Genomic DNA, 12894 nt, shown 5'->3' with positions numbered 1-12894 from the left:
GTTGGAGGCCGTGGCGGTGGCGGAAGAGACCCCCTCCACCGCGCATGCGCCGGTGGTGACGCCAGCAGCCGCTGACGCTCTGGCGCATGCGCGGACTCACACCGACCGGCGAAGGCCTTTCGGCTAGCCCCGACGCCGATCAGCGTAGCGCCAAAGGCCGTTGGCGCCAGTTTCCACCTACCTTGCACATCTTTTGGGTTGTGGGGATGAATCCCACACAGACATGGGAGAATGTGCAAACTCCACACGGACAGTGGCCCAGGGCCCAGATTTGAACCCCGGTCCTCAGTGCCGCATTCCCAGTGCTAACCACTGCACCACATGCTGCCCTACAAAGATCAACATTAGAATCATAGAAGCCCTACAGTGCAGAAGAAAGCCATTCGGCCCATTGAGTTGCACTGGGCACTCTACTTGAGCCCACACCACCGCCCTATCCCCTTAAACCAGTAACCCTACCTAACCTTTTGGACACTTTTTAAAAATAAATTTAGAATACCAACTTATTTTTGTTCCAATTAAGGAGCAATTTGGCATTGTCAATCCACACATCCTGCTCATCTTTGCATTGTGGGGACGAGACCCATGCAGATACAGGGAGAATCTGCAAACTCCACACAGACAATGACCCAGGGTCGGGATCAAACCTGTGTCCTCAGCATATTAGGCAGCAGTGCTAACCACTGCGTCACCATGCCGCCCCAACCTTTTAGACACTATGGGGCAATTTAGCACAGCCAATCCACCTAACCTGCACATCTTTGGACTGTGGGAGGAAACCGGAGCACCTGGAAGAAGACCACATAGGCACAGGAACAAAGTGCAAATTCCACACAGCCAGGTACCCGAGGCCGGATTTGAACCCGGGTCCCTGGAGCTGTGAGGCAGCAGTGCTAACTACTGTGCCACCGTGCCAATGAGGATGGGTGCCACGAGAATCAGAGATTTCACAGAATGGACAAGATCAGCCATGTTAGCAGAACAGAACTGAGCAAAGTAGGAACATTCTTTGAAGTCCAACAGGATCAGATATGGAGGAGAAAGTTAGCTTTCTTGTTGAGAGATAGCAGTCTTCCTGGGAGGCTCAATGATTTAAACCACTGAGGAGTTCAATTTTACAGGTGCAAAAAGTCCAACTGCAATTTGTTTTGGACTCGTGGAAGTAAAATTGATTGAAATTAGCACTCCTAATTGCCAAGCACCAATTTCGTCTGAGAGTGTATCTCTATGTTAGGTGAGTACAGGATTCATTTTGGCTGCTACAGCTCATTAGTGAATTATGACCACTTGAGCAAGATAATGAGAGGGTGACTGTTGATAAAACTATCCCTTAGCTAGATGTCTCATTTTCAGGAGGGTTAAAATGAATGTTGGCAATAAGATAAGGAGAGCTGGATAATGTACCATCAGGTGGAAAAGTAGAAGCAAGGCTGGGCAAAGGATGAGAAGTTATACAAAAGTAATACTTCTGCACTGCAGTTGTGTTTGGAATAAAGATATGGCGTGTTTAACCTATGCATTGTCTAGAGATTCATCATTGGTAATAGTTTCAACCTAAGATGGATTCAGATCCTGGATTCAGAACCCACATTTCAACAAACTCTGAGCAAGTAGAAATGTCCAGGACATGTGGTCTTTATGCGCTCGACAAAAACATCTTATCCATACCAATAACTGGACCCATGATTTAGAGAGTCTAGAAATATAAGTATAAATAGCTGCCATGTTCCTCCTCTTTCTGACCCCAAATACAACTTCCATTTACTTTATAGGGGCCGGAACAGAGAAGAAGACAGAAACCACGGGCTGGATTCTCTGTCCCCACGTCAGCGTGAAAACGGTGGTGTTTTACTCCAAGAAAACTGGTGCAAAACGGCTACCGGTACCCTGTTCCAGAGGAGGAGTGTCTCTTTAACACTTAGGATTTCTATAATTGGGGGACAGGGTAGCTCGCTGGATTAGTTTCTGACCTTTCTCCTCGGGGACCTAATGTCAAGCATAACCCAAACTACAAGGGTGAAAGTCTCCTCTGTAAGCTAGCTATACGTCCTACAAGAAATCAGTTTGAGCAGTCGAAAATCAGTTTTTAAAAGTCATAAGTTTCTTCATGAATCTGTCCCCAATTTCAATGTTAATTAGCAACCTCTCCCTGAGACGTCATAGAATTGTTGTTGTAGGATACTAAAAAAATGTCAGACCAGTGCAACTGAAGTAAATTTCCACTGCTTTTGGTAGTGGGGTCACCTTAATTGGCTTTGTGGTAATAATCTTGCCTATGCGTCAGCAGGTTGCGTGAAGAAAATTTACTGAATAAGTTCTCTGCTCACCTTTTATCATTTAAAAAATCTGTTTCCTGCACCACTCTTAACTGCTGGCTGTAAATTCTGCCTCGTGTTAAGGGCCTGAGGTATGAGAAACAAGGAGGTACATTTGTATTTTTTCAGCAAATATTCAGGCCAAGAGAGAAAGCTCATGGCCTTTCTCTGCATTGCCTCCATCAGCTGAAACTCTCTTGCGCGAGCGGACGAGACACATCACTCCAGGTATGGGTTGATGACAGCACCCGACAGTTCGATCAGAACTCCCTCAGACATTTTATTCTGATTTGGCTATATCATTCTCTTGGCTTTATCGATTAATGTCCAGGCATTGCTACTGCCTGTGTAACAGCAAGTCTACTCAGACTCTGAGGCCTCTAGAAAATCCATCCTTAGCTATTTCAACAGCTTGAGTGAAAAATGTCTGTTATCCATTTTTCCTTCCGCTGTGCTTGTCCACATTAAATTTCATCTCTTATTCTTTTGCCTACAATTGTGCGTTCAAATGCAGAAGGTGCGATTTAATGGCCGCTGAAGCATGATCGTGACGAGGACATGGCGTGAAACCAATAATCGCCACTTAAGCCCAATCTCCATTGAATTAAAAGGAGCAACCCACTATCTAATGGCCCCCTGTGATCAAACGGCTTACCCAGCAAGTGGTCGTGTACGTCCTCCTCTGGGTCCCTCTCTGGCTAGATGGGTGTCCGGGTCCTCAGGGAGTGGAGCGGGGTCCTGCACATGGGCTGCCGCCTCAAGCTTCTGTCGACGCTGCTGCCCCCTCTGAATGTCAGGTCGCACCCTATCATCTACATCAGCTCCGGGAGAATTTGGTCCAGATACTCTACCTCTGACTGGGACCCAGCTGGGTCCTGGGATCCAGCAGCCCTCCGACTGTTGTCTCGCCTGGGAGTTCTTGCCTCCCCCTGATGTGCATCAGCAGCTGTGTGGTGCTCACCAGACTGGGCCCCAGAGATGTCCTCTTGGGAGGCCGGGGGGGGGGGGGGGGGGGGGGGGGAGAGCACCCCGGAGGGCCGCGTCATCGGCTGCAAGTCCTGTGTGGGGATGAACATGTGGTCAGTGGGAGGGATGGATCAGTCTGGCCTTTCAGTAGACTGGCCAGGTCAGCATTGCCAAATATTGGGGTTGGTCATCTGAGTGGCATGGCTGTGAGCTGTGTGAGGTTGACTGTGCAGGAATGGTTTAAATGCGGGCAGCACCATGCATAGTGGTTAGCACTGCTGCCTCACAGCATCAAAGTTCCAGGTTCGATCCCGGCTCTGGGTCACTGTCCGTGTGGAGTTTGCACATTCTCTCTGTGTTTGCGTGGGTTTCGCCCCCACAACCCAAAGATGTGCAGGAAGATGGATTGGCCACGCTAAATTGCCACTTAATTGGAAAAAATATAATTGGGTACTCTAAATTTTAAAAAAAGGATTGGTTTAAGTACTGCTCTCCCTTCTTAGCGGGGGTGGGGGTGGGGGGGGTCTGGCGAGAGCAGTCCCAGCGAGCCAGCCAGTGGGACCATGATTTGTGGCGAAAGCCAGTGGGCCTCGTTAAGTGGACCAATTAATGTTTTACTGCGGTGTCGGTCTCGCCGGGTCGAGCTATCACACTGGAAACTTTTTCGATAAATCACGCCCAGAAATGCCAACAAAGATCTCTTTACAAAGTTCAGTATTGACTGAAATGAATTCACTGACTAGTGACAGGTGAAGAATGGTACTTGGGAGAGGTACCAGAGGACAATAAGATCTATGGTACTGTTCATTAAGCTCAGTTTTAATTCAGCTTTAAGAAAAGAAGAGAAGGGCAGCACGGTGGCACAGTGGTTAGCATTGCTGCCTACGGCGCTGAGGACCTGGGTTTGAATCCCAGCCCTGGGTCACTGTCCATGTGGAGTTTGCACATTCTCCCCATGTCTGCGTGGGTTTCGCCCCCACAACCCAAAGATGTGCAGGCTAGGTGGATTAGCCACATTAAATTGCCCCTTAATTGGGAAAAATAATTGGGTACTCTAAATTTATTTATTTTTTTATTTTTTTTAAAAAGGAAGAGAAAAGGAGAAAAACAATTATATAAAGTTTGGCACAAACGATGGGGGCGGGGAGCTCAAAAAGACTGCAGTGAATATTGATTTTGTTATGTTCCAAATTTAAATTTAAATTTAAATTTAAAAAAAAGAAGGTTCCACACACAATTAGGTGGATTTTTAACTGGTGTGCTGTTTCCAGTGGTTGAACAGGAAGTGGATGCCATTTCCTTGCTCGCTTTTTGCTGCTTCCTAAGTGATTCCAGTTATAATTTAAAATGTCAGCAGTGTGCATGGGAGACTTGTACAGTTATGTGACAGGGGAAGGTTTTCAGCACTATAGGCTGACAATGCAGCAGGTATGGGCGGCACAGTGGCAGAGCGGTTAACACTTCTGCCTCACAAAAAAGACCCGGGTTCAATTCCAGTCTTGGGTCTGTGTGGAATTTGTACGTTCTCCCCATGTCTGTACGGGTTTCCCCCGGGTTAAACATAGAACAGTACAGCACAGAACAGGCCCTTCGGCCCTCGATGTTGTGCCGAGCAATGATCACCCTACTCAAACCCACGTATCCACCCTATACCCGTAACCCAACAACCCCCCCTTAACCTTACTTTTTAGGACACAACATGGCCAATCCACCTAACCCGCACATCTTTGGACTGTGGGAGGAAACCAGAGCACCCGGAGGAAACCCACGCACACACGGGGAGGACGTGCAGACTCCGCACAGACAGTGACCCAGCCGGGAACCGAACCTGGGACCCTGGAGCTGTGAAGCATTTATGCTAACCACCATGCTACCGTGCTGCCCTAAATTTAGAATACCCAATTATTTTTCCAATTAAGGGGCAATTTAGCGTGACCAATCCACCTAACCTGCACATCTTTGGGTTGTGGGGGTGTAACCCACGCAAACACGGGGAGAATGTGCAAACTCCACATGGACAGTGACCCAGGGCCGGGATTCGAACCCAGGTCCTCAGCGCCGTAGGCAACAATGCTAACCACTGTGCCACCGTGCTGCCCGACGGGTTCTCCAGTTTCCTCCCAAAGATGTGCAGGTCTGATGGATTGGCCATGATCAGTTGTCTCTTCGTGTCCAGGGATCTGTAGGTTATGGGATAGGAGGGAGTGTGCATGGATCGAGTGCTCATTCGAAGGGTCGGTGTAGACTCAATGGGCCAAATGGCACCTTTCTGCAATGTAGGGATTCTATAATTCTATGGACGGGCTATATAAGAGCCTTCTGAACAATTAGGATGATTCTGTGTCATGGACACAAATTCTGCCCATCTCCATTGCCACTAACACAAGACTTATTGAGAGCACAAAGGTGTTTTTAAATTTCACTTGTAAATATTTGGCATTCCATTGGTTTCACATTGTTTATGTGTGCAACAACGTCATTTGTTGAGACTAGCTTATTCAGAGCGTGAAATGCCCTATCACATCTCATGGTGGGCGTACATTGATGGCGAGGGACATTTGTTTATTGTGGAAGAAACAAAGTTGTGTTTCTGTCATTCTCTTCATTGAATGTTCATCTTAGTGTCCAATGTTGCACTCGCCAATCAATGGGACATGGCTGAACGTGCAGGCTAATGTGGTCCTCCTCGCTTTGTAAAGGGCATGGTCCAAGATCCCTCTCCATGGAGATAATTGATATGTTGAAATGAAAATCGCTTATTGTCACAAGTAGGCTTCAAATGAAGTTACTGTGAAAAGCCCCAAGGTGAATTCAAAGCTCTGGAAGGACTCTGCCAGCCAACACCCTGAGATGGACCGACATGTGGACAATACTGACATACCCTTCAGACTCCTCATTTTCTTACCTTTACTGACTGTTCCCACCACACCAGAATACCAGGCTCTTTCCACTTCCACTCCTCCATAACTCCCATTCCCACCTTTGGATTCCTCATTCCACTCCTCCCATGACCCGGTCCCCATTCCACATCCCCTCCCCAACCCCAACTCTTACTCAATTAACTCATATTTGCTGGTCCAAGCCTCCAAGTTGCCATCTGGGCTAAATAGCTGGCTCGTCATGCAGAACAATGCCAGCAGCGCGGGTTTAATTCCTGTACCAGCCTCCCCGAACAGGCACCAGAATGTGGCGACTAGGAGCTTTTCACAGTAACTTCATTGAAGCATACTTGTGACAATAAGCGATTATTATCCTCCTGCCCCGCTCTCTTGTGCCACAAGGAAAACCGCTGACTTCAGAAACAACTGCAGAAAGCCAACTGCTGGACGCCATCTTCAAAGACTGTGAACCTGATGTCACGAGATTCTTGTATGCCGTTGAATTTATCATGAAAGTAGGACGTGATTGCAAAACATTTAAATACAATGAGTATTCATTCATGGAAAAATATTACAAGTAGGAACCCATCACTGGATGGCACGAAGCCTGACCCACCACAAACTAAATTAATCTCTAAATCTGAAAGTGCAATTTGGAAAGTGAAATTTCTGGTCCCAAATAATTAAGTCACTACCCCCATAGTTCCTACTCTTGCAGGCTCTATTAAGACTGCAATCCCCCTTTCCCTCCCGCACTATTCTGATTTCATGTGGGTACAATGCTGAAAACTACCAGAGTTCAAGAGTGGGATCAAAGTGCAGTGCTAAATGGCAGTGGAAACATACAGTACCTTGTTTCTTGTTTTCAGAGCACGATGCAAATGAAGGCTCTTGAAGTTTTGTACCTCAGTATTCGGTGGATTCACAATTTTGTCTTCATTGACTGAATCACAAATGGATGGATCTTTGCTGTTGATTGAAACGGAATCAAGATTGCCTCTGCATTCAGTTTCTGAATGTCTGTTCCTGGTAATGATTCTAAAAGTGGGACTCATGTTTAAATGAGGAACATAGTCAGGAGACCCTGGGACAAATGAGATCTGTCCCGAGAAGAAATGTTGGCCACATATTTTAGAATGAAATGTTGGTGTCCACCCAGGATTATTGAACCGTATAGCTCTCATCAAAGATGCTGTGTGTGCTTCTGATTCTCGAATAACAGCGAACCACCGCACATGGCTGTCCTTGCCATGACGGTTTGGGCATCCAGGGATACAGCAAGAGCTTTCATGGGCAGTTGTACTCAGAGCAACAACCTTTTTGGCAGCAGGCTTTTTAACTGGAAGCATAGCTTTAGGGATGAGGCCAAACTTTTGACAGCGGAATCTCTGAAAGTAAGGCCGATTTCCTGAGATGGAGAAACCATGGGGTCGGCACAGATCTCGCAGTTTGCCTTTTGATCCTTCTTTGACTTGCCGGGCAGTCACTGATGTCTGGTCTGATATATTGGCATGAGTCACTGGGTAATGCTAAAGAGAAAGAAAATTACAACTGTCACAATTAATATAAAGAGGGATCTGCATCAACAGGACGATTAATCAGTTCCAATAGTTCTGATTGATTGTACATAATGGATATTGACAGTTTTTGTTAATCACAACCAAAATAATTTGGTAAACTTGCACATTGGGATAGATCTTGGGTTTGTGTGATACAATGAATAGGGTAGTAGTGAATTGGGACCATTTACATATCTGTATTCCGATCTGTATTTCAAATCAGGGTAGGTATAACAGGAGCTGCAGATTCATTACCACACAATTTATATTATTGCACAAAGTTAAAAAAACACCCCAACTTGATTGGTCTTATTGCAAAATAATATGGGTCATATTTGAGATTGTGCTGTTGGGCATAAACAGGGCAATCGTAGCCTAAAAATTACTTCCACACTTTTTAGACGGGCACCTTGGCTCATTTATGCTCAAAAGGACCTTACTCTGGATGGCCCGAACATGTTTCAAGCAGTAGATCTGTTTAATATGCAAATTGACAACCTACGAGGTATGTAGGATCCTGACTTCAATTTTGATGGATAACAGGGCCCAGCCTATTGCATGCACACTCTGCCCAGTGTTATGTAGCAGGACAGCAGAAAGGCACCAAGAAGCATTCTTAATGACAGCTTTTCTTTCAGACATGGTTTTACTGGTTTACCAAATCCCCATCTAATGTCAGTGAGCAATGACACTCGGAGCTCTCCTCAGCCTGGTCCCTGCCGTCCGCGCTCCTCCTGTGCAGCCGAATGGTCAGCCTCCTGTGATCTAACTCCCTCGCCAGCAAGTAGTCATGCAGTCGTCAATTAATACACCTTTGTAAAAACATGATGCTGGCGGAATGGCTGCTGTGGGGATTCCAGGAGGTGAGTAGCCATCTTCGCTCCCAGGCAGGAAGTGAAGACTCTGATGGCTAGCAACTCGTCGCCTGTCTGGGCCCTCTCCCATCTGTTGTGGGCCAACTTCTCTTGCGGGGACACATTGGGTACATTGTGAGCTACACGCATTGTTCATCGCGCATCTGGGGGATTTGGCGTATGGGGGGTAGCGGCGTGAGGACACCACTGCTGGACGTGGGTGGGAAAGGTCACGGAATGGTGCTGGCCGCAGGCGGTGCCAGAAGCATGCTCGTGGGGAGGGGGTATCAGTGCCAACCTACCCATGCAGTCCGGTGGAAGTCGTTGACCTACTTATGGCACTTGGTGCCAGTCCTCCTGGTGATGCTCCCTGAGCTGATGGCCACTGCCACTTCCTCCCAGGCAGCATTGGCTGCCCTCTGGCTGACCCTCCGAGACCTTCAGAAGAACAGCGCATCCTGTCTGACCTCTGCTGCATCCAACAGTCTAGCCAGGTCAGCATCCCCGAATCATGGGGCTGGTCTCCTCGACGGCATGGCTGCAAGGTGTGTGGGGTTGGCTGTGCAGGAGCAGTCTATGTGCTGCTTTTCCCTGTAAGCAAGGGGATTGCGAGTGGGGTCCCAGCGAATCAGCCAATGGGACAGTCATTTGCAGCGTGAAGCCCGTGGGGCCTCGTTAAGTGGACCAATTAACGTTTAATTGGTTCACTTTAATGCCGGGCCGAGCGTTGGGAAGCTCGTGGCAGTTCATGCTCCCTACCACACTTCGAAACTTTTCCACTAAATCGTGCCCACAGTCAAACCCATTAGAATTAGCTTGAATTCAATTAAATGCGGCAACAACTGAGAGAAATAGGCCGGGATTCTCCGAAATCCCGGCCAGGTGTTGACGCCGGGGTCAAAACCAGCGCGAGCGGCGCCAACGTCAACGGGCCTCCAGGGCCAGGCATTCATCCCTTCCTAGGGGGCTACTATGGCACCTGAGTGCTGTCCGCTGCTCCGGCACTCGAAAGCCGGCGCGCCACGGGCGGCGCAGGTCCAGGCATGTGCACCACGGCCGGAGCGGGTCCATGCATGCGCGTGGGTTGCCGTCTCCGCGCCGGCCCCCGGGACAATATGGAGCCCTACACGGGCCCGGCACAGAGGAACATAGGCCCCCCCCCAGAATTAGCCCGCCCGCCGACTGGTAGGGCCTGGCCACCGTGAGCCCCCCGCCCCCCCCACCAGGACAGCCCCTGTAGCCAGAACTCCGAGGTCCCGCCGTGTAGGACCATACGTAACCCAAGCCGGCGGGACTCGACTAAACTCGGTGGGCACTCGGCCCGTCAAGTCGCGGAGAATCGCTGGGAGGCCGCTTTCAACGGCCCCGACCAATGTGGCTGCGACACTGCGGCCACGATTGCTGCATGTTCTCTGGTTGCCGGAGAATCGGCGATTCTCCGACCTGGCGCGGGATCAGTGATCTCCGGCCATAGAGATGGCAGATCAAAGAAAAAGAGAGGATTTTTCAAAGGGAAATTTAAAGGAAAGGATTAGCAAAGGAAGAGAGAGAGAGAATTTAAACTTTGAAAACTGTGGCACTGAAAGGAGAGCAACAATGTTAAGTTTTGGAGGCAAAGGAAATTTTAGGGGAAGCTAAATACCCCCTTGTCAAAATTTTAGGAGGGGCATGTTTAAATATTGCAAACCTTGCTGAGATTCAATGAGAAAGATGTTGAAGCGTATTTCATATCCTTTGAGAAAGTACCTAAACAATTGAATTGGCCATGGACCATGTGGGTGGTGTTGGTTCAAAGTTAGTAGGTAGAGCTAATGATGCATTTGCCTCACTATCAGAGGAGGTATCTGGGGATTATGATGATGTGAAGAAAGCCATATTAAGTGCCGACGGACTATCTCCAGAAACCTACAGACAGAAGTTTTGAAATCTAAGAAAAGAACCAGGTCAAACCTATGTAGAATTTGAAATGGCTGATGATTTTCAATTGGTTCAGAAAGCGAAGATTGTTATCCAACATCAATTTCAATCTGCGAAGGATAGAAACTGGGGACATGAAAAGTTCACAGGGGATCCATGATGGTGTAGGTGATGATGTTAAGGAGAGTGTGCCTCAGAATAAAAAGGAAACCAATGATAGTAGTAAAGAGACAAGAAAACTTAAGTGTTTTCATTGTAAAGTTACTCATATGTACAAGGTGGAGTAGGGAAGGAGATTGAGATCTTACAGGATAGAAGAGTATCACTCTTTTCCAGCAATGAGCCTTCCAAACCACGGGCGAGATTCTCCCAAAACGGGAGAAATCGTAAAGCTGCCGTAAAACCCGGGCGGGTTTTACGGCAGCGCGCCCCTTCCCGACGGGGGACCGATTCTGGTCCCCGGTCGGGGCTAGCAGCCCGACGCCGTAGGCTCCGGCAAGACGGGCTTAACGAAAATCGTTAAGCCCGCTTACCGGAGTTAGCGCCGGCTGACGTGTCATATGACGTCAGCCGCGCATGCGCAGTTTGGAAGACTCCAACCCGCGCATGCGCGGGTGACGTCATCGCGTTTTTGCGCGAAACCCGCGCATGCGCGGGCTGGGTTGCCCCTCAGCCGCCCCGCGAATGGATACTGCGGGGCGGCGGAAGGACAAGTAGTGCGCGGGCATCGGGCCCGCTGCCCGCGATCGGTGCCCACCGATCGCGGGCCCATGGCACCCTTGGCACGGCCGTGGTACTGCCGTGCCAATCGGTGCCATGGTTATAAAAAGCGAGTTGGTGACGCCGTTTTTACGAACGGCAAGACCAGGTGTGTTTGCCGTTCGTGAAAACGGCGGAAAGGGCTGGGACTTCGGCCCATCTAACAGCTGTGAATCGCTGCCGGCCGTAAAAAAACGGCGGCAGCGATTCGGGTCGGGACTTCGGCGGGGGGGTGGGAGAATAGCGGGAGGGCGGGAAAAATGTCAGGAAGGCCCTCCCGCTATTCTCCCACCCGTCGTGGGGGGCGGAGAATTTCGCCCCACATATCTCCTTATCTCTCACATTAAAGAGTGATACTCTTCTATCCTGTAAGTTTCCTTGGTTTCCTTTTTCCGCGACACGCCATTTTGGGGGGGGTGGGATAATCGCGGGGGGTGCCAGGGCGGTGTGTCGTTATTCGCCCGGCCCTCCCGCGATTCTCCCACCCGGCGTGGGGAGCGGAGAATCGCGCCCTATATCCGTGAGTGCTTCGTGATTGTGTGGTTACTTGATCACAAAGCCACAGGTTGAGAAAGGATGAAGAGAGCTTGTGGAATGCTGATAGGGAGGCTGAGATTTGTTCAAATAAGCCCAAAAGAGATTCCACCACCTAAGGATCCAAATAGCCCATGACTGGAAACGGATCCACAAAATGGAACCTGACGAGTCGGGTGGAGGAAGTAAAAAAGGACCTGCAAAGATGGAACACACTCCCACTCTCCCTCGTGGGGAGAGTCCAGACGATCAAAATGAACGTACTGCCCAGGTTCCTCTCCCTGTTTAGAGCCATTCCAATCTACATCCCCAAGGCCGTTTTTAAAGTGCTGGACAAACTAACCATGGCGTTCGTATGGGGGGGGATCCCAAAGAGGGTCCTACAAAAAACAAAATCCAGTGGGGGGCTAGCCCTCCCAAACCTACAATTCTACCACTGGGCGGCAACAGCCGAGCGAGTAAGGGGATGGATCCAGGAGCCAGAGGCCGAATGGGTGCACGCGGAAGAGGCCTCCTGCGTGGGGACCTTCCTCTGGGCCCTCACCATGGCAGCACTCCCATCCCCACCCAAAAAACACTCCTTCAGCCCAGTGGTGACAGCCACCCTCCAATCCTGGAACCAACTGCGGCAGCAATTTGGCCTGACCAAAATGTCGGACAAGGCACCCATCGGCAACAACCATAGGTTCACACCAGCACTGACTGACGTCACCTTCAAAAGGTGGAGGGAGGACGGAGGGACACTGACAGTTAGGGACCTATACACGGACGGCAGGATCGCTACACTGGACGAACTAACAGAGAAATTTTGGCTAGCCGGGGGAACGAGCTACGGTATCTGCAGCTCAAAAACTTCTTATGAAAGGAGACAAGGACGTACCTACAACCGCCACGACAGACACTACTGGAAGACCTACTGGACGCAAGCATCCTAGATAAAGGGAACTGTAGCGACATGTATGACCGACTAGTAGAAAGGGGCGACACCGTACTGGACGCAACAAGAAAGAAATGGGAGGAGGACCTGGGGATTGAGATAGGGTGGGGACTCTGGAGCGAGGCACTGCATAGGGTCAACTCCACCGCCACGTGTGCAAGGCTCAGCCTGACG

The 12894-nt window shown here is 49.4% G+C and overlaps 1 protein-coding gene across 4 annotated transcripts in view; it reads right to left on the bottom strand.

The window, feature by feature from the left end:
• LOC119968075 (zinc finger MYM-type protein 4-like) overlaps positions 1-12894 on the bottom strand; it is a 385591-nt gene that overhangs the window by 246403 nt on the left and 126294 nt on the right. For all 4 annotated transcript variants that reach the window (XM_038801168.1, XM_038801166.1, XM_038801167.1 and 1 more), the window contains one exon: positions 7012-7689. In XM_038801168.1, the coding sequence (XP_038657096.1) occupies positions 7012-7689 (678 nt within the window). The remainder of the gene's footprint in view (positions 1-7011; positions 7690-12894) is intronic.

Source organism: Scyliorhinus canicula, chromosome 1 (assembly GCF_902713615.1).
Source record: "Scyliorhinus canicula chromosome 1, sScyCan1.1, whole genome shotgun sequence".
In the NCBI taxonomy this organism is placed as follows: domain Eukaryota; kingdom Metazoa; phylum Chordata; class Chondrichthyes; order Carcharhiniformes; family Scyliorhinidae; genus Scyliorhinus; species Scyliorhinus canicula.
This window is presented reverse-complemented; position numbering and strand designations above follow the sequence as displayed.